A 21,163-nucleotide genomic window follows, 5' to 3' on the forward strand; every position below is an offset into this window, starting at 1 on the left:
TGGACGCACTCACTCACAGGACACCATGGAGAAACCCTGACCTAATGCAAAACCCAGTGCAGCCTTCGGTGAGAACCTGGTGTCCTCTCCATCCCGCCCCTGCCTCAGTTCCTTTCTGGGAACGTGCCCACGAGAGACCCTCACTGACTCCACACGAGGGGCCTAATCTCTTGTCTTCCAAGGCTTCCTTCAAGATGGACATTGGGCAACTAGGGAGCATTTTGGCAAACTGGGGCTGCTTAAGAGCTGAGCACTGGCCCAGCAGGCAGCGTGACAGACTTGACTTCTTCCCTTGCTGTTTTCAGGAGGGCATCTTTTTTTCTCTTTTTCTTTTTTTTTTTTTTTGAGACAGCCTCCCTCTGTTGCCCAGACTGGAGTGTAGTAGTGTGACCTCAGCTCACTGCAACCTCTGCCTTCCAGGTTCAAGTGATTCTCGTGCCTCAGCCTCCCAAGTAGCTGGGATTACAGGCTCCTGCCACCACACCTGGCTACAGAAGGGCATCTTTGATGGAGGGCTTGCCTCTGCTTGGCAGGACATCAGTGAGAGGCGCCACCCCCACCACCATTCGGGCCTTTTCTCTCTGCCCCCCTACAGCTCTGGTGCCAAATTCCACAGGTGCCTTTCTCACCACAGAGCTGCACTCCAGGTGAAAGAGCGAAACTCCATCTCAAAAAAAAAAAAAAAAAAAAAAGATTAACAGTTGACGAAAGAAAATAAGTGAGGCTAGGCGCAGTGGCTCATGCTTGTAATCCCTGCACTTTTGGAAGCCTCAGGTGCATCACCTGAGGTCAGGAGTTCGAGACCAACCTGGTTAACATGGTGAAACCCCATCTCTACCAAAAATAAAATTAGCTGGGCATCGTGGTGGGTGCCTATAGTTCCAGCTACTGGGGAGGCTGAGGCAGGAGAATCACTTGAACCTGTGAGGCAGAGGTTGCAGTGAGCCAAGATCGCACCACTGCACTCCAGCCTGGGTGACGAAGTAAGACTCCGTCTCAAAAATAAAAAATAAAGACCAGGGAGGCTGTGCAGGTAGGAAATGTCTTTATTATTGGCCTTGAGTCATCATGTAGTGTCTGACATAGGTTACGTGTCCAGAGGATCTGCCTGGCACACGCTAGCTACCCCTGCCCACTGGAGCAGCCCCTCTGGCCGACGCCAGGCCTTTGTCCATCATGCCAGGGAAGCCAACCCCACCATCCCACAAGTTCATGCTTGGGGTGCTGAGGGACAAGGCTGTCCTAGGATTGGACCCTCCATCCTGGCCAGGGGTCCTGGGGAGGACGAGGCTGAGGCCTGGATGATCAGTCTCTTTTTGGTTTCATGATCATTTAAAAAACAGAAAAGACAAACATTTCACAGTCTTTAAAAAATAGAAGTCTGAGGAGAGAAGCCAGAGTCCTGGGCCCCGGGAGGCCCCTCGAGGCCTCAGCATTCCCTGTCCCTTGAGGTCTGTCTGCAGGCCTGGCCACAGCACACGTGGCCCCGTCATGGTCACTGGCCCGAGCCGTAGGGCCAGTTGAAGGTACTCCCCGACAGCAGCATGTCTCTGATCAGTGTCTCAATGGGCGTCTTCCCCACCAAGCGCATGAAGAACAGCTGGGAGATGAGGGAGGCAGGGACCGCGCGCAGAGCGGGGAGCCGCAGCAGCAGGCGCCCAAAGCGCTGGGGCTGGGACGGGTACTGCGCCCGCACATACTCGGTGAGGGCCACCTGTGCCTTCTCCTGCAGGCTCTCCACATGGGCTGGGTCTGAGAGGCCACAGGCGTCTAGGGGGACAAAGGCAAGTCAGACAGGGTGGGAGGCAGCCAGAGAACACAGAGCCCACAGGGGTGACTAGGGGACACCACTCGCCACTGTGGATAAGAACAGGAGGCCGGGCATGATGGCTCACGGCCCCAGTCCCAGCACTTTGGGAGGCCAAGGCAGGAGCATCATTTAAGGCCAGGATTTGAGACCAGCCGGGGCAACATAGTATGATCCCTTCTCTACAAAAACTAATTAGCTGGGGCTGGGCACAGTAGCTCACGCCTGTAATCCCAGCACTTTGGGAGGCTGAGGCAGGTGGATCACTTGAGGTCAGGAGTTCAAAACCAGCCTGGTCAACATGATGAAACTCCGTCTCTACTAAAAATAAGAATAATTAGCCGGGAACAGTAGTGCATGCCTGTAGTTCCAGCTACTCGGAAGGCTAATGGGAGGATCGCTTGAGCTTGGGAGGCGGAGGTTGCAGTGAGCCGAGATCGTGCCACTGCACTCCAGCCTGGGCAACAGAGGGAGACCCTGTCTCAAAATAAATAAAAAATAAAAATTAGTCCGGTGTGATGGCACATGCCTGTAGTCCCAGCTCCTCAGGAGGCTGAGGTGGGAGAATCTCTTGAGCCCAGGAGTTTGAGGCTACAGTGATCCATGATCATGGCACAGCCTGGGCGACACAGTAATAAGACCCTGTCTCAAACAAAACACAACAAAACAGGAGACAGGAAGGGGGTGATGGGACCCTGGGATGCAAATAGGACTATCTAAGACAGTGTCGATCCTCCAGAGATAGTGAGGTGTTCTCATCTAACCAGTGACACAGGGGTGCAGGCAGTGATGTTTCAAGGGTGGCTGGTGCCCAACTCATGCCTTTTGCAGGGAGACGGGTTCTAATTTTTTTTTTCTTTAAGATGGAGTCTCACACTGTTGCCCAGGCTGAAGTGCAGTGGCACGATCTCACTGCAACCTCCGCCTCTGGGTTCAAGTGATTCTCCTGCCTCAGCCTCACAAGTAGCTGGCATTTACAGGCACACTCCACCACGCCTAGCTAATTTTTGTATTTTTAGTAGAGACGGGTTTTGCTGTGTTGGCCAGGCTGGTCTTGAACTCCTGACCTCAAGCAATCTCCCCACCTCGGCCTCCCAAAGCGCTGGGATTACAGGGCCACCAGCCTGCCCAAGGAGATAGGCTCTAAGGAAGCTCGCAGGGAAGGTGGGGCTGGGAAGGGAATTTGACGAGGAAGACAGAGCCCAGAAGGGCCTGCAGTGTGAGAGAATGTGGCAGCCTCTAGAGAGAGACCCAAGAAGATGGGAAACCAAGAAGAAATCTGGGAAGGCCGGGCGCGGTGGCTCACGCCTGTAATCCCGGCACTTTGGGAGGCTGAGGCGGGCGGATCAAGAGGTCAGGAGTTCGAGATCAGCTTGACCAACGTGATGAAACCCTGTCTCTACTAAAAATAGAAAAATTAGCCAGGCGTGGTGATGCGCGCCTGTAATCCCAGCTACTCAGGAGGCTGAGGCAGGAGAATAGCTTGAACCAGGGAGGCGGAGGTTGCAGTGAGCCGAGATCGTGCTACTGCACTCCAGCCTGGGTGACAGAGTGAGACTCCATCTCAAAGAAAAAAGAAATCTTCTGGGAAAACAATAAATAAAGCCATATTTATTGATTTTTGAGACGCGGTGTCAATCTGTTGCGCAGGCTCGAGTGCAGTGGGAAAATCAGAGCTCACTGGAGCCTCGAACTCCTGGGCTCAAGTGGTTTTCCCAACTCTGCTTCCCAAAGTGCGGTGATTACAGGCCTAAGCCACCTTGCAGGCCCAAAACCATATTTATCAAATGAAAGCCACCTCCCAGAGTAGCCTGGATCTGGTTCCTAGCCCCAAAGATACCTCTGATGGGATCTAGAGGCTTCCAGCGGTTAAAGAACTCCCAGGAGACAGGCTGGAGAGCTCTTTGTCTAAAGGCATGGTGGCTTATGCCTGTAATCCTAGCACTTTGGGTGGCTGAGGCAGGACTGGTTGCGCCCAGGAGCTCAAGACCAGCCTAGGCAACATGGTGAGATCACGTCTCTACAGAAAACTTTTTTTAAAAAATTAGCCAGGAATGGTGGTGCACGCCTGTGGTCCCAGCTACTCAAGAGGCTGAGGTGGGAGGGAGGATTGCTTGAGCCCTGGGTGACAGGGTGAGACCCTGTCTCAAAAAAATAGAAATACAAATAAAAAAATAAAGTGAAAAAAAAAAAAAAAAAAAAAAAAAAACCTGGCTGCACCGCCAGTCGCTGGAATACGATGGGCTACCACTGCTAGATAGTTGATGGTTAAGAAGGTTCTGGGGCTGCTCCGCCCCTCAATGGGAGGGGCCTCCAAGCCACGCCCCTACCCAGATCTCTACAACCCTGGCTACCTGGAGGTTGCCCTGGGAGCCCAGTGGGGGCCTGAGGGGGCCAGAACCAGGGGGTCAGGACCTTCCCTCCCCCGTCCCCCCAACCTTGTGCTTATCAGTGCTCACTGAGCGTGAAGAGCCCTTTGGTGAGGGAGTAGGGGTCTCAGGGAGCCTGGGAACAGGAAGAGGGGTCTGGGGTGTGGGCCCTGGTCCTGCTCAGCCTTGGGTCTGGGGTCCGGGGTTCAGAGTTCTCCAAGAGTCTTGGGATCACAGAGTGGGGGTGTCACAGTGTCACACTGCTTACATCACCCCTCTATAGCCACCCATGAGCGTTCACTCACGGCGCGTGCAGGGCGCCAGGCCTAGGGAGCAAGCGGGGCGCTATGGGGGCCGGTGTCTGGGTCCAGGCTGCCCTCCTCCTAACCTCCCTTGGGTCCCCCCATCCCGCGGCCCCCTTCGGAGCGTGGCTCACCGGGCGTGAAGAGCGCGATGGCCTTGAGGCAGCCGTACTCAGCCGAGTCGACCTGCAGGCGGCCCAGCTTGTCCACCTGCTCCTGGAAGGCGCGCACCTGGTCCATGAAGGCCACGGCGCGCTCGGCGGCCATGGGCGCGGCGTGGAGACCGGCGGCGGCCAGTAGCGGCGCCGTGTGCAGGGGCAGCGCCGCCTGCGCCGCGTTCAGCACGAAGAGCTCGCTCCAGCTCAGGCGCAGCAGCGCCACCTGGTCGGCCACCGGCAGCTCGGGGAAGAAGGGCGCGTGGCGCGCCCACTCCACGGTGCTGAAGAGCAGCCGCGCTGCCAGCTCGCACACGTTGTCGATGCCCAGCACCGCGCCCGCCGCGCCGCCCCCTGCGCCGAAGCGTCCAGCCGCCGCAGGGTAGGGCTCAGCGCGCAGCAGCTGCGCGATCAGTTCGGACACCGGCTGCCCCGGGAAGAGGTCTCCGCCGCTCGCCACTGCCGCCAGCGCCGAGCCCGGGGGGCTGCCCGAGGAGGCGGCCACGGCGCCAGGCAGCGAGTGCGGGATGCGGCCGCGCTGCACCGCTGCGGGAGGCGGGGACAGGAGGGACATGGGGGCGGGAGGGGAGGCGGGGGGTGGGGGGCAGCAGGAAACGGGGGAGGGACAGGAGACGGGGGAGGGGAGGGCGGGGCACAGGAGGCCGGGAGGAGTGGAGATTGGAGAGACAGGAAGGGGAGCGAGGGGTACAGAGAGGAGAGGGCCGGAAGAGGGGGGAAGGAATGAGGGGCCAAGTAGGTGCCCATAGAGACATGGGGCGGGGGGCAGGTAGGGAAGGACAAGGCAGGAAAATTAGGGAGAATAACGGGGGAGACAAAAGTCATCAAGGGGTCACTCAGGCCCTCCCCTCCAAAGCCCCCAGGCCCAGCCTATCCCAGAATGCCCAACCCCACCCCATGGGCGCCAGGCTGGTTAGAAAGTCAGAGTCCAGGAGTCCCTGTCCAGGTCCAGCCACCACCCCCCCACCCCCAGCTCCCGGGACAAGGAGGAGCATCTAATAAACCTTTTGGAGCCTCCATCTGTTAGTCATGGGGTTCCCAGAGCTGAGGATGGGCCATGGAGGACTTGGGGACCCTGGCCAGCTTGGTCCACAAAGCAAGAAATCAATACCCATCCAGCACTGGTTCTCTCCTATAGAACAGGGATCATTTCTCTACCTTCCATCCTCCTCCCCACCAGATGGTGACCCCTGAGGGCCGGTCTGGGTCCTTGCAGAGTCTACAGTGCAGAGAAGGGTTGGGGGGGACCTACAGTAGGGAGGGGTCCCGGGGGGGCCGTCATAGGTCCTCAGTAAACAGCCGCCATCAGTAGCCTTGCTTATGAAGCGGGGAGGCCCTGCTGCTGGCTTGGGCACATGTCTGGAGTGACCAGGTGGGTGAGAAAAGGGAAACTGAGGCACAAAGAGGAAGACGGTTGGCCATGTGCCTGCCTGGCTTGTGCCGGGGTGGGCAGGATGGCAGGGCTGACTGGGCTGGTTGCCAGCAGACTAATTAATGAGCTTTAATGAGCTGGCATGCCCCATCTCATCACCTCTGTGAACTCCAGGTCAACTCTGTGTGGAGCAAACACCGGAGAGGAAAGCAGGCAGAAGCCGGGGGCGAACAGAGCTGAGCGGAGAAGCCAGGACATGGGTTGAAGCCCGCTCCAAGGGGTCCCTGAGTCTGAGTCAACTGTCAAATGGGGATAGGTGGACGGGGCCCAAAAGTGGTTCCGCGGTCCTCCAGGGAGCTTCTTCCCCCTTTGTTCACTGGGTTGTGAGCAACCACCACTCCTTCACATGGCCACATTCCCACCCCAGGGCCTTTGAACTTTTTCTTTTTTCCCTCCCTCCCTTCCTTCTTTGCTTTCCTTTCTTCGTCTCTCTCTGTCTCCCTCTCTCTCTTTGATATGGAGTTCTGCTCTGTCACCAGGCTGGAGTACAGTGGTACAATCTCAGCTCACTGCAGCCTCCGACTCTGGGATTCGAGTGATTCTCCTGCCTCAGCCTCCCAAGTAGCTGGGATTAGAGGCACCTGCCACCATGCCCGGCTGATTTTTTGTATTTTTAATAGAGACGGGGTTTCACCATGTTGGCCAGGATGGTCTCAATCTCCTGACCTCGAGATCCGCCCGCCTTGGACTCCCAAAGTGCTGGGATTACAGGTGTGAGCCCCCGCGCCCCGCCGGCCTTTGCACTTTCTGTTCACTCTTCCCCAAACCCTTCCCCAGCTCTTCAGCCCAGACTGTGGAGGTTCAAATCCCAATCACAACTCTTGCTCTCTGACAAATGGCCTCACCAATCTGCTGTATGCCTCAGTTTTCTCATCTGTAAAACGCACACAGTGGCTCCCATTTTCAAGCCCAGCACTTTGGGAGGCTGAGGCAAGAAGATCGCTTGAGCCCAGGAGTTCGAGACCAGCCTGGGCAACATAGCGAGACCCCGTCTCTACAAAAAATTAAGAAATTAGCCCAGCATGGTAGCAAACACCTGTAATCTCAGCTACTCAGGAGGCTGAGGTGGGAGAATCACTTCAACCCAGGAGTTTAAGGCTGCAGTGAGCTATGTTCGCACCACTGCACTCCAGCCTGGGTGACAGAGTGAGACCCCGTCTCAAAAAATGATGATGTCACCAATCACTGAATTAAATGAAAATCTATATAACTTAAAATAATGCCTGCCACATAGGAAAGGTAATTACGTGGTAATTCAAGCCAAGGACCATTTATTGAACACCTACTGTGTACCAAGCCCTGGTCTAGGCGCTGGGGAACAAGACAGACAAAAATACCTGCCCCCAGGGAATGGACATTCTGGGCGTAAGCAAATTACAGAACAAGGCAGGTGGTGTCAAATACAGGGGGATCAGGAGGGCTTCCCTGAGGAGGTGATGTTTGAGCAAACCTTGAAGGCAACGTTAGGGAGGGAGCCATGTACGGACCTGGAAAAAGTGCACTCCAGGCAGAGGGAGCAGCCTGTGCAAAGGCCCTGAGGCAGGACTGTGCTTAAAGCATGAGCTGTCATCATAAATATTTCCACCCGAGGCTTTTGGAGACTTCTGGCGAGGCTGTTTGCTCTGAGGCCATGACTTGAGATATATGAGGATTTTAGGTAAAATAGACAAGTAGAGGCAAAATCCATGTTATGGGGGCAGGGACAAGAAAGTTACCCCCAAACTTAAAAGGGCCACAGGGAGTGATCAGTTTTAAAAGAAAGCCCCCCAGGCCGGGCGCGGCGGCTCACGCTTGTAATCCCAGCACTTTGAGAGGCCGAGGCGGGCGGATCACGAGGTCAGGAGATCAAGACCATGGTGAAACCCCGTCTCTACTAAAAATACAAAAAAATTAGCTGGGCGTGGTGGCAGGCGCCTGTAGTCCCAGCTACTCAGAGAGGCTGAGGCAGGAGAATGGCGTGAACCCGGGAGGCGGAGCTTGCAGTGAGCTGAGATTGCACCACTGCACTCCAGCCTGGGCGACAGAGCGAGACTCCGTCTCAAAAAAAAAAAAAAGAAAGCCCCTCAGCTGCCTCTCTCAGCTTCTCCCACCAAGGCCCAGACCAAAAAACAACAGCTTTAGGCCAAGTATGGTGGCTCATTCCTGTAATCCCAGTAGTTTGGGAGGAGGATCACTTAAAGCTAGGGGTTCGAGACCAGCCTGGGCAACATAGTAGGACTCTGTCTCTAGAAAATAAAAAAAGCAGCCGGGTGGGGTGGCTCATGCCTATACTCCAAGCACTTTGGGAGGCTGAGGTGAGCGGATCACCTGGGGTCAGGAGTTGGAAACTCCAGCCTGGCCAACATGGTGAAACACCATCTCTATTAAAAATACAAAAATTAGGCCGGGCGCGGTGACTCACGCCTGTAATCCCAACACTTTGGGAGGCCAAGGCGGGCAGATCACGAGTTCAGGAGATCGAGACCATCCTGGCCAACATAGTGAAACTCCATCTCTATTAAAAATACAAAAATTAGCTGGGCCTAGTGGCGTGTGCCTGTAATTCCAGCTACTCAGGAGGCTGAGGCAGGAGAATCGCTTGAACCAGGGAGTCAGAGGTTGCAGTGAGCCAAGATCGCGCCACAGCACTCCAGCTGGGCAACAGACTATGTCTCAAAAACAAAACAAAACAAAATACAAAAATTAGCTGGGCATGCCGGGCACAGTGGCTCACGCCTGTAATCCCAGCACTTTGGGAGGCCGAGGCGGGTGGATCACGAGGTCAGGAGATCGAGACCATCCTGGCTAACATGGTGAAACCCCGTCTCTACTAAAAATACAAAAAATTAGCCGGGCGAGGTGGCAGGGTGGCGGGCGCCTGTAGTCCCAGCTACTTGGGAGGCTGAGGCAGGAGAATGGCGTGAACCCAGGGGGCGGAGCCTGCAGTGGGCTGAGATCGTGCCACTGCACTCCAGCCTGGGCGACAGAGCAAGACTCCGCCTCAAAAAAGAAAAAAAAAATTAGCTGGGCGTGTTGGCCCGTATCTGTAGTCCCAGCTACTCGGGAGGCAGAGGCAAGACAATTGAACCCGGGAGGTGGAGGCTGCAGTGAGCTGAGATCACACCACTGCACTCCAGCCTGGAAGACAGAGCGTGACTCCATCTCAAAAAATAAAAATAAAAATAAATAAAGAAAATAAGGCAGGCAGATCAGAAGTTCAGGAGATCGAGACTATCCTGGCTAACACGGTGAAACCCTGTCTCTACTAAAAATACAAAAAATTAGCCGGGCGTGGTGGTGGGCGCCTGTAGTCCCAGCTACTCGGGAGGCTGAGGCAGGAGAATGGCGTGAAACCAGGAGGTGGAGTTTGCAGTGAGCCGAGATCACACCACTGCACTCCAGCCTGGGGGACAGAGCGAGACTCCGTCTCAAAAAAATAAAAATAAAAAAAAAAAGGAAAAAAAACTTCAAAGCAGGAGAGGCTCAGGTTAGACACTAGAAAAAACTGCCAGCCTGGCCCACGACACAGTCCCCAGAGGAACCTGAAACCCAGCACAGGAGATCTCATCCAATAGGCTAGATTCTATTCCTGAACCCCAGAAATCCATGTGGAAATCTCTGGGTTCTACTTGAATTCTAAGGGGCTTTAGCAGAGTTCTAGGCCCAGCGGCCCAGAATACGCCCGTCTACCCAGGTTCCCTCAGCAGAAACAGCTGGGCCTCACTCTTGCTCCCAGCGCCCGGGGTCAGGAGAAGGGGAAGCTGCCCTTTGCCTTAATCGGGCAGAGTTCCTGCCTTGGGCAAACAAAAAGCATGGGTGAAGGGTGGAGGAGAAGCAAATCAAATAAAAAAAAAAAAAATCCTTGTTCAGAAAGCGGTGGCCACACTAGCAGACAAGAGGTCGCCAAGGTGTCAGGGCCAGGGAACTGGCCTCTGAGGCTGGAGTTGCAAGTAATTGGGGAAGGCAGCTCCTGCAAGAGAACGGGGATGGGGAAACTCCCTTGTGGGGTGTCCCTGGCCTCTTCAGCTCCACGGCAGCAACCAGGGGGCCATGGATCCTAATTGGATTCCTCCAGCCTAGGGCCAGACTGCAGCCCATGGGATCAAGGGATCAGTGGTAATGAGGTTAGCGGGCACCGGCCCCCACCCCGTGAGGCACCCAGGCCCCTGTGAAGGGGGGGGAAAGGGGAGGAAGAAACTGTTTGTTCACCCCAGCTCCAGCTGCTGTGATCATCCCCAGCACGTACTCACCCTCCTTCCTCATGCCCACCCGGAAGCACTTCTTGAGACGGCAGTACTGGCACTGGTTCCGGTGGTGCTGGTCGATCTGGCAGTCACGGTTGGACCTGGGGGCACACAGAAGCCAGGGCTCCCTGAGACCCCCATATCCTCCTCCCCGAACCAGCCTATGAGCCACCTTTGGAGGCTGCCCCTCAGAAATACTAGTAGGGGCCCTCTAGACTGGGGAGGTAGCCCCAAAGGGGTACAGGAGCTCAGCTTGCAGGTCTGCAAACCCGACAGGATAACCTGGATGAGTGGCGATGGATGAAGAGGAATCTGTGGAAAAGCAGATGAGCACCCCAGGGAGGGCACATTGGTGTGGGTTTTGAAGGATGAATAAGAGTTCTCCAGGTGAATGGAGGGGTGATCCCGGAGAGAGGGTACAGCCAGAGCAAAAGGGTTGAAATACACAAATATGGAGGCCTAAAGGGTTTCATTTTATTTGGTCACTGTCAGGCTGAGCAGGGTCATTGTCCCCAAAATGATGTGAAGGCAGAGAGGACATGGTCAGAGAGCTGGACTTTGTGAATTAACTAGGAGTCAGGCCAGGGGCTAGTGGTCTATGGGGTCATAGCATTGTGGGGCCCCAGCATTATCACCCACACGATGCCCACACCAAGGAATGAGTAGGTAAACAAAGTCACTCCGGTCCTCTGCCCTGAAGGCCCCACACCTACGATCTTCTGAGAGGACCACCCAACCCCTGTGCAAGCCGGAGATTTTCCTGGTCAGCCCTCAGTGAATGCCGCTGCCTCTTGCAGGGATGAGACAGGTGGCCCCACCCTGAGAGGTGGTGAGCTCCCCGTCCTGGGTCAGCCCCAAGCAGGAAGGTCCAGGCCTTATTCTTCGAATGTCCCCAGAACCTTCTCCCCTTGGCCCCTGCCCTTGGACTCCCCTGGTCTCTTGCCACCAGGAGCTGGGGGCTCTCCAAGGCCTGGGCCTGGAGCAACTACCCCTGGGGTTCCAGCTGGACACCCAGGGGACACACAGAGACAGTCACAGAGTAGAACCATCACTTAAGGGAATTAAACAGATGCATCTCTGCAGTGGCTCACGCCTGTAATCCCAGCACTTTGGGAGGCGGGGGAGGGTGGATCACCTGAGGTCAGTTCAAGACCAGGCTGGCCAATATGGTGAAACCTCGTCTCTACTAAAAATACAAAAACGAGCTGGGCGTGGTGGCGCATGCCTGTAATTCCAGCTACTTGGGAGGCTGAGAAAGGAGAATCGCTTGAACTAGGGAGATGGAGGTTGCAGTGAGCCAAGACTGACCCCACTGCATTCCAGCCAGCGCGACAGAGTGAGACTCTGTCTCAAAAGAAAAAAAAAAAAGGCTGAGTGCAGTGGCTTATGCCTGTAATCCCAGCACTTTGGGAGGCCGAGGCAGGCAGATCACCTGAGGTTGGGAGTTTGAGACCAGCCTGAACAACACAGAGAAAACCTGTCTCTACTAAAAATACAAAATTAGCCGGGCGTGGTAGCGCATGCCTGTAATCCCAGCTATTTGGGAGGCTGAGGCAGGAGAACCTCTTGAACCCGGGAGGCAGAGGTTGCACTGAGTCGAGATTACGCCACTGCACTCCAGCCTGGGCAACAAGAGTGAAACTCCGTCTCAAAAACAAAACAAAACAGAAAAGAAACAGACGAATCTCAGCTGCAGATACCCAGCCAGCCCTGCCCCTCAGGTGGTGACTGCCCCACTGAGCCTCGGTTTCCTCATCTGAAAATGGGAGGCCAGATATTGCCCTATATGGGATGGACTGGGTCAGAGGGGTTCACGGGGGACAGTGTCAAGACCCAGACCCCAGCCGGAGAACCCAACTTAGGAAAGCTGAGGATCTGGGCCCACTCCCCCCCACCCCCCTCCGCCACTGCCTGGGTCCTGCAGCACCAGCCGCTGAGCCCCTGGGAAGAGGCCCCACTAGGGCAGAGGGAGCTCAGGCAGAACCAGAACAAAGCCCAGCGGCTGGTTGGTGGGAGGATCCAGGGCAGCCGGGTGGAAACGGCCTGGCCTGGGGCAGCCCTGCAGGCAGGCAGAGGCCCAGCTCAGGGGCCCCTGACCTCAGGGAAGGCCCTGAACCTTCAGTCTCAATTTCCCCAGCTGTGCAATTGGGACAGATCCATCCCTCCAGGGAAGGAAACAGTTAAGTTCTTCCTGTTATCCCACCTAAAGAGTGCAAACTTTTTTGCCCAACCCCATGGCCCAACTCAGCTTCCTCCCTGGGCTTCTGGCCTCCAGTCCAATTTGATCAGAGCCCTCCCCTGCTCACACACCCTCTATGGCTCCCCATTACCCTCAGCCAGCATTTCACGCCCACCTAGCTCTGACTTCTCCCATGGCTGCAGTCCCCTCTTACAGCACAGCTCCCCCAGTCTGCCACTAAATGTTTTGTCTGGACCACATTCTGGCATGCCCCTGTGGCCTTTCTTCCACCTGCTAACTCCATGCTTCAAGGCTCATGTCCCCTAGCCTCCTCCAGGCAGCCCTCTCTGACCTCCAGGCAGAGCCTCTGCTCTCTCTCTGGGACCCCAGATCCCACAGGCTTGGGGAATCTGTCTCACTGTGTCTCCGCCAGACTGGGGGCTTTTCAGGAGCTAGACTTGGGAGCTGGGGTCTCTCTGGAGGGGCTGGCATCAAACCACCCAGGCTGGGCCCCAGCGAGACCCTGCTAAATCCATTTGAAGCTCAGAATGGAATGGTGACTTCACCAGGTCACACAACTCACACAGCACAAACCTGCCAGCTCCAAGCAAGGCCCCCCCTCCGACCCGAAATTGGTGCTCCCTGACCCCACCCTCAGGAAGCCCCTGGGACCCCAAAACTGCCTGAGCCCCCCTCCCTTACCCTCCCTAAAGACATGACCAGAGAGCAGGCGGTTTTCCAGCAGCAAGAATGAGGCCAAAGTCTAGTGGCCCACTTTGTGCTGGAGGAGGGAGCAAGGCAGCTCTGCCACACATGGCCACACCAGGCCGGCCCTGACCCGGGACCTGGGGCCAAACTCCACCCTCGGTACCTGGGGCCCTATTTGGTGGCCTCAGCCAACAAGCCTTCCATCAGCCGTTCTCTCTGGGGACACCCCGATCCGAACTCAGCGATCCCCACCCTAGCCCCACAGTTCCCCCACAGTGCCCCCAACTCGGGCAGGGTCCCTCCATGTCCAACGCAAAGCAGGCACCAGGACCTCTCTCTGGACCTTTGGGCCTGTTTTGTGCAGCTGGGAAATGAGACCGTCTAGACCGGCTCTACAGAGACCCTGCATGTTCCTGGGGTGCAGAGTAGGGGCTTACAAACGGACAGATCGGATGCTCGCCCGGGAACGGTGAGAAAAGAACTCCCGGGCTGGACAATCCCGATCGCTTTCCCTGGGGACCTTCCGCCAGAACAGCTAGCAAGGCCACGCCCTGCCTGAGAGGTCTCCGACCTGGGACAGCCCAGGGCTCCTGCTCGGAAACGTTTCACTCCCTGCCTGTCTCAGAGACACCCAAAGTTTAAGGGATTTTTCCAGGAGCCCCAGGTCTGCACCCACCCCTGAGGGAGGGGGACGTTTCAGTCAATTCCGGTGGCCCTGCCGGCCTTCCAGTGGCGATTTCCGGTGACCCAAGGCCCAGAGTGAGCCCAGAGGGGTTCCCCGAGATGGGCAAGCCCAGCTCCCACCCCCACCCCCACCGATGGGCCCCTCACGCGAAGGAGGCCGCCCCGTGCCACCCCAGCCTCCCTCCGTCTGCCGCCTTCGTAGCCACAGCGACTTTGGAAGTGATATTTGACCCCAAGGGCGCGCCGTATCGATCCGCGCGGCCGCAGACAATGGCCCCTGGACGCTGCGAGCTCCACGGTCCAAGTTCCACGTTCGATTCCCTCGAGGGCATCCCGCGCGCCGGGATCCCCGAGAATGGGTGCCCTGGGTTTGGGTTGCCACCCCTGACAGCACCCCTACCCCCACCCCAGCGTGGAGATGACCCCTCCCCAGAGAAAATGCGGGGGGAAGGAGGAGCAAGTAACTGGGGCAAAAGCCTCCAGGGACCACCTGATGGGGGGGGGGGAACCTGCAACGAAGTAGCGCCGACTGTATACACAATCCCAGCCATGGAATGCGGGAGGCGGGTGCTGTGCCCCTATCTCAGAGGGGGCAGTGGAGGCCCAGGGAAGGTCAGCGCCAGGCCCAAGGTGACCGAGCAGGTCAGAGGCCCGCCCCAGGTCGGGGCGGGGTGCACGGCAGCGGAGCGCGGATGGGGGGCTCACCGGCAGGTGTAGCTGAGGTTGCGGCGGATGCTCCGCTTGAAAAAGCTCTTGCAGCCCTCGCAGGTGAAGACGCCGTAATGCTTGCCGCTCGACTTGTCCCCGCACACCACGCAGTCCACCTGCAGCCCCGGCCGCTCCTCGTCGCCCGGCTCGGCGTCGCTGGCGGCACCGGGTGGCGAGGCCGAGTCGTCCTCGGCCGCGCGCGGGTAGCCGCCCGCCTTGTCCACGCCGTTCGTGTCGCCGCCGGGGCCGCCCCAGCCGCCGGTCACCATGGCCATAGCCCCAGGGCAGCGGGGCCGGGGCGCCCCCTCCGCGCTCTTCCCTCCGGGCACCCCTCTCGGCCCGGGGGACCCTACGCGGCACGCATTCGGCCCCGGCGCGCGGGGGGCACGGGCTGCACCCCCCAAAAAAGTTTTGCAGCAACTTCCTGCGGCCGGTCCGCGCGCCCGGGCGGAACTGGTCGGGCCGGTTCCAGGCCAACTTTCCCACGCGTGCGCGGGGCCGGGCCCGGGGCCGGGAGGGGAGCGCTAGAGGCGCGGGCCGGGGGCCCCGAGGACTCGCGTCCCGCCGCCCTGGGGCCCCGGCGGGGGCGCGCGGGCCATGGCCCGGCCCGAGCCGCGCAGGGGGCGTCCTCTGGCCTGGCCGCCGCTCGCCCAGGAGCTGCGGCCAACTCAGCGGGCCGCCATCCGAGCGCGGGAGGCCGGGGGGAAAGTTTGGCCGCAAGTTGCGCGGCCGCCCGTGGCGGGGGGGGAGGGGCGGCGGGTGCGCGCCGGGGCTGGTCGCCGCGCCCCCTGGGTCCTCCGGCGCCCGCGGCTGCCGCTCCGGGCCTGCAGGGCCGCTGGGCCGGCGCCTCTGCAGCTGCCGTCCCCGCTGCGGCCGCTCCCGCCTGGCCTGGGCCTGCGCCTGGGCCCAAGCCTCGCTCTCGCCGCCGCCACCGCCACCGACCCCGCGCGCCGGCCTCGCGCTGCGGCCGGTTTGACACACAGCGTTCCATTCGCGGGGCGGGCGGGGGGCGGGGGCGGGGGCAGGGGCGCGCGCCGCGGGCTGGGGGCGGGCGCTCGTTGCCCCGGCGACGGCCGCCCTTATAAGGGCATGGGTGGCCGCGCGCGGCGCCGGGCGAACGGGCCGGCGGGAGGGACTGGGGCCGAGCACGGGGCCGCGGGGCCTGACCCTCCCCCGTCTCCCTCTGCCCCTCCCCCCGCACCCCCGCCCTCGCCCTCGCCCTCGCCCGGCTCCGGCCTTAACCCCTGCCGGGCCGCGGCGGGAGCCTCAGCCGCGCCTGCCCTCTGCCCTTCCTTGAGTCTCGCCAATATGTCTCTCCAAGGCCCTCCCCTCCACCTCTGGCCTTGGACGTTGGGTCGCTCGATCACCCTCGAGGCGCCCCTCGGAACCTCCCCCCACCCCACCGTTCCCAGCAAAGCAATGATGGGGGGCCAGTGGCACCCGGGGGGGTACGCCCCTGCGCAAGACACACGCGCGCGCGAGACACACACACACACACACACACACACCCTAGATTGTGTTTGCTTCCTCTTCCAGAAAGTCGCCGCGTCTGACCCCCACCCCACCCTTTCTCTGCTCGGGTTAACACCTGGTGCCCGGAATCTCCAGGGGGAAGGGATGTTGTGGTCTGAGACCGGCTGGCCGGGGCCGCGAGGTCAGGGGGCCCCTCTGCAGAATTTCTGGCCTCCGGGGGCAGGGCGCCCACCCGCCCTGCGCGGCTGGAGGCGACAGGCATGCCCTGTCTGGTGGCCTGCCCCTTTTCCCTTTTAATTTCCTTTTCTTTCTGTGCTTTGCAGAAAGGGCTTGGCCTGGCGGCCGGCTGGACTGCAGATGTCTCTTCCAGGCGCCCTGGAGCCTCGCAGCTGCCGCCACCTCCAACTCACCCCATCCCCAACTCACCCCATCCCCCAGTACCGGGGCTGGGGCCCTCCCGACCAGCATTTATTAAGCACCCTTTGTATGCGAGGCCCGGGCTGGCGAGCTGGGGAAGCTTGAGCCTCTGGCTCTGGGCAGGTTAACCTTTAACCGGCTGGACAAGCCCTTCCAGGAGTGACCTTTCACCTCGGAGTCTTGCAGCCCCAGCCACCCAGACTGTGGTCCCACCCCGCTCTGAGCCCAGAGCTGGACACCAGAGCATGCAGCTGGGCCTCTGAGAGCTCCCGCCAGGACAGTGCCTTCTGCGCACCTCCTCCTCTGCCTCCCAGAGCCCTGATGAGACTTGAAGAATTGCCCTCCCTGGAGTAGGGGGAAAGATGCTTAGAGATCTTGCAACACTTAAAAAGAAACTGAGGTTCTGGGAGAGCCAGGCACACCCAACCCTGGGCCTCAACCTGCTCCAGGGACGTTCTGGCTGCCGGCGAGGTGGAGGAGGAGGCGTTAGTAAATACAAAAAGCAGGAAGGACTAGGATTAGACATGAGCAAGGACTTCCCGTAGGTCTAGAGTCGGGTTCTGCCCACAGCCTGATGTAATCCCTGCTGGGAGAGAGGAAGGCGTGGGTGGGCCGAGAAGACCCTTTGGTTCTGAGGCTGCATGGGAATGTGACTGGTAATTTGGGGTGAGGACAGGGATCCTAGGCCCCTTGCCTGGACCTGCTAGGATCTTTGGTGGGGAACACTGGGGTGGGGGTCTCAGAGAAGGGATTGAAAAGAGATTTAGATGAGAGACAGGTGCTATGGCTCACGCCTGCAATCCCAGCACTTTGGGAGGCCAAGTCAGGAGGATCTCTTGAGGCCAGGAGTTCAAGACCAGCCGGGGCAATAAAGTGAGATCCGTCTTGAGCCCAGGTGTTCAAGGCCGCAGTGGGTTATAATCACGTCACTCCACTCCAGCCTGAGCAAGACCCTGTCTCAAAAAAAAAAAAAAAAGAAGAGGGAGAGAAGACTCAAGGAATGGGGGATTGTGAAGGGGAGGGAGCAGAGAACTAGGTTTGAGGGAGACAAGTCTTGTGAGGGGGCTGAGAGCTGGGTGGGAGATGGGGGAAGAAAGGCCATCGCAGATCCCAGAAACTCCCAGTAGTTCCAGTCCCAAAGGCTGCCCCACCCCCTCCCAGTAGCCTGGCCACCCCTCTGCCCCCTGGGGCCCGCCTGGGGGTGGATCGAGGCTCTACCCCGCCTCCCTGACCCCTGCCCGCGGCCCCGCAGTAACATTTGACCTTGCGGCGGTCACAAACCGGGGACAAAGGGGCCTAGGCCCATCTGCTGAGGGGGCACCCGTGGGAATGGCCAGATCCTGCTGGGACAGCCTGGGAACCTGTCTCCGCCCCCCCACATGTGACCTTGGCTCCCTTTGCCCCTCCATGGGCAACCTGGTGGGACCGGGAACTCAGTTAGGTCTTAGACTCTGGGGCTCGGCGGGGTACAGGGAAGAAATTCAGCTTCTCTGCCCCACCCCAACACGAGCAAGGTGGTCTGCCTCCATTTCCCTGCTTTCTTCAAAGTTGGCCCAAGTCCAGGGACAGTGTGTGGGTCGGAAGGTCACTAGCCCCAGCCCTCACTGGAGGAGACTGTGCTCCCCACCACGCTTCTTGTTCTGTTTCTGGGGTCAGGTTGACTGAATTCGAGTCCAGGCTGCTGACTGGCGCTGACCTCAGGCTGGCATGGTCCTGCCCTGGGAGAGGCGGTGAACACACCTGCACAGGTGAGGCCTTGGAGCACCCGCCCCCAAGGCTGGGAATGAAAGCCTTTCTAATCCCCGTCTCGGGTTTCAGCTGCCGCCCTGAAGGGGGACAGCTGGCCACTAATCCAAGCCTTGCTGGGTCGTTCCAAGCTCCCCTTTCCCGGACTCAGCCAGTCCTGGTGTGGAGGGGCAGGGAGATGTGACTTATGCAAATGACATGCTAATCCATTGCCTGCTATTAAGCTGACACTTCCCACAGCTCCTGGGCCCCCAGGAGAAAGCTGGAACTGGCCACCATTGGCATTCATTCTGAGTTTCTCTTGAAGTACAACGCCCCCGCAATCCCAGACTGTTACCTTTGCTATGCCTGTCCCCCACCCAGAAACCCTTTACCTTATTTTATTTATTTATTTTTGAGACAGACTCTTCTATTTTGCCTAGACTGGTCTTAAACCCCTGGGCTCAAGCAGTCCTCCTCCCTCAGCCTCCTGAGACACTGGGATTACAGGCAAGCTTGACCACATGGAGTCCAGAAACCCTTGACCTTAGCTTTGAGTTAGTGGCAACTCTTCATCCACACCCTGAAACTGAACCATTCCAGCTTCAGTCTCCCTTCTGGAATATAGGCATCCTCCTTTTTGTTTTGTTTTGTTTTGTGTTTTATTTATTTATTTAGAGACAGAGTTTTGCTCTTGTTGCCTGGGCACTATCTTGTTGTTGGCGAGATCTCGGTTCACTGCAACCCCCGCCTCTCAGGTTCAAGCAATTATCCTGCCTCAGCCTCCCAAGTAGCTGGGATTACAGGCATGCGCCACCACACCCAGCTAATTTTTGTATTTTTAGTGGAGACGGGGGTTTCACCATGTTGGCCAAGCTGGTCTTAAGCTCCTGACCTCAGGTGATCCTCCCTGCCTCGGCCTCCCAAAGTGCTGGGATTACAGGCATGAGCCACTGCACCCGGCCTGTTTTTTGTTGTTGTGGTTGTTGTCGTTGTTGTTTTTTGAGACGGAGTCTCGCTGTGTCACCAGGCTGGAGTGCAATGGCACAACCTCGGCTCACTGCAACCTCCGACTCCCTGGTTCAAGTGATTCTCCTGCCCCAGCCTCCCGAGTAGCTGGGATTACAGGCACGCACCACCACGCCCAGCAAATTTTTGTATTTTTAGTACAGATGGGGTTTCACCATGTTGGCCTCTATCTTCTGACCTCATGATCTGCCCACCTTGGCCTCCCAAAATGCTAGGATTACAGGCATGAGCCACCGTGCCCGGCCCTGTTTTGTTTTTTTGAGACAAGGTATTATTCTGTCACCCAAACTGGAGTGCCGTGGCTTGATCTCAGCTCACTGCAACGTCTGCCTCCCAAGTTCAAGCAATTATCCTGCTTCAGCCTCCTGAGTAGCTGGGACTACAGCACACACCACCACACCCAGCTAATTTTTGTATTTTTAGTAGAGACAGGGGTTTTGCCATGTTGGCAAAGCTGGTCTCAAACTCCTGACCTCAGGTGATCCTCCCCGCGTCAGCCTCCCAAAGTGCTGGGATTACAGGCATGAGTCACCATGCCTGGCCTGTTTTTTTTTTTTTTTTTTTTTCTGAGACAGGGTCTTACTCTGTCACCCAGACTGGAGTGCAGTGGCGTGATCTCAGCTCACTGCAACCTCTGCTTCCCAAGCTCAAGTTACCCTCCCACTTTAGCCTCCTAAATAGCTTTATAGGCACATGCCACCACGCCTGACTAATTTTTGTATTTTTTTTGTAGAAATGGGGTTTTGCCGTGTTGCCCAGGCTAGTCTTGAACTCTTGGGCTCAAGTGATCTACCCACCTTAGCCTCCCAAAGTGCTGGGATTACAGACGTGCACCACTGAGCCCAGCCCCCTTCAAGAAAATCTGCCAGCCAAACCCAGCATCTCCCTGGGAAGGGGCTGCCAGGAGAAGCTCTGTCCAGTCCCCATGAATCCCTCCCTGGGCTTCGGGAGACAGGCCAGTTGGAACTTCAGCTGTGGCTATGCAACCTCACGGATCCCCGAAATGCGTCAGACCCAGGGACCTAGTCCCACAGCCTAGGTTGCTTCTGGCCTGACCCCACTGATGTGAAGTTCACATTCCACTTGGTGCCAGGCCAAAGACACCTGAGTCTTTCTGCATTGCCTGGCCACACCCCATCAGGCCCTGGACACCCATGTGCACCAGCTTCCCTCACGCCAAATGTGCCCCAACATGCCAAGTCATGCAACATGACATGATGTCACTCCAGGACAGTTTATGACATACCACATCTGCCTGGCATGTCCAGACATGGCTGGGCAAGGGGCCTACAGAAAGGTATCCCCAAGCTGGGGAGGCGGGAGGGGAGGCCTGGGCTTCCCCAGGGCCCTTGCGGTGGCTTCAAGCACCACCACCTCCTCGGCCTGCTGAGCCTCCATGAGTGCCATCTGCTGCTCCAACTTCCGGCGTTGCTCTTCCTGCTTCCGGTGGGCTCCTCGGAAGGCCAGGACCAGGGCGCTGGAAGGGGTGGGTAGCTGGGTCAGGAAACAGCCCCCGACTCTACCCAAGGCAGGGGCCGTGTACTCCTACTCCCAGAATGGGGGCTCTTTCACATTGGGTCTCCAAGGGTCCCAGCTAGCTGCTCTTGTTGTTGTTGTTTGAGATGGAATTTCGCTCTTGTCGCCGAGGCTGGAGTGCAATGGTAAGATCTCCCCTCACTACAACCTCTGCCTCCCGGGTTCAAGTGATTCTCCTGCCTCAGCCTCCCAAGTAGCTGGAATTACAGGCTCCCACCATCACGCCCAGCTAATTTTTTTGTATTTTTTAATAGAGACGGGGTTTCACCATGTTGCCCAGGCTGGTCTTGAACTCCTGACCTCAGGTGATCCGCCTGCCTCAGCCTCCCAAAGTGCTGGGATTACAGGCATGAGCCACCACGCCCAGCCTGCTTTTTCTTGTTGTTATTTTTTTTTTT

General features: G+C 58.0%; 2 protein-coding genes across 2 annotated transcripts in view; both read right to left on the reverse strand.

The window, feature by feature from the left end:
• Positions 1 to 1,030: 1,030 nt before the first annotated feature.
• NR2F6 (nuclear receptor subfamily 2 group F member 6) lies at positions 1,031 to 15,559 on the reverse strand. Its single transcript, XM_032170071.2, has 4 exons — positions 14,583 to 15,559; positions 10,313 to 10,407; positions 4,613 to 5,179; positions 1,031 to 1,770 (listed from the first exon to the last, which is right to left on the reverse strand). Exons 1-4 carry the CDS (start codon positions 14,858 to 14,860, stop codon positions 1,496 to 1,498), a joined length of 1,215 nt encoding a protein of 404 aa, XP_032025962.1. The 5' UTR covers positions 14,861 to 15,559; the 3' UTR covers positions 1,031 to 1,495.
• A 3,306-nt stretch (positions 15,560 to 18,865) lies between these two features.
• USHBP1 (USH1 protein network component harmonin binding protein 1) overlaps positions 18,866 to 21,163 on the reverse strand; it is a 20,975-nt gene continuing 18,677 nt past the window's right edge. The window contains exon 13 of the mRNA XM_058424763.1: positions 18,866 to 20,706. Coding sequence (XP_058280746.1) covers positions 20,517 to 20,706 — 190 coding nt within the window. The 3' untranslated portion in view covers positions 18,866 to 20,516. The remainder of the gene's footprint in view (positions 20,707 to 21,163) is intronic.

This window comes from Hylobates moloch, unplaced genomic scaffold (assembly GCF_009828535.3).
Source record: "Hylobates moloch isolate HMO894 unplaced genomic scaffold, HMol_V3 SCAFFOLD_12, whole genome shotgun sequence".
NCBI classification, from domain to species: domain Eukaryota; kingdom Metazoa; phylum Chordata; class Mammalia; order Primates; family Hylobatidae; genus Hylobates; species Hylobates moloch.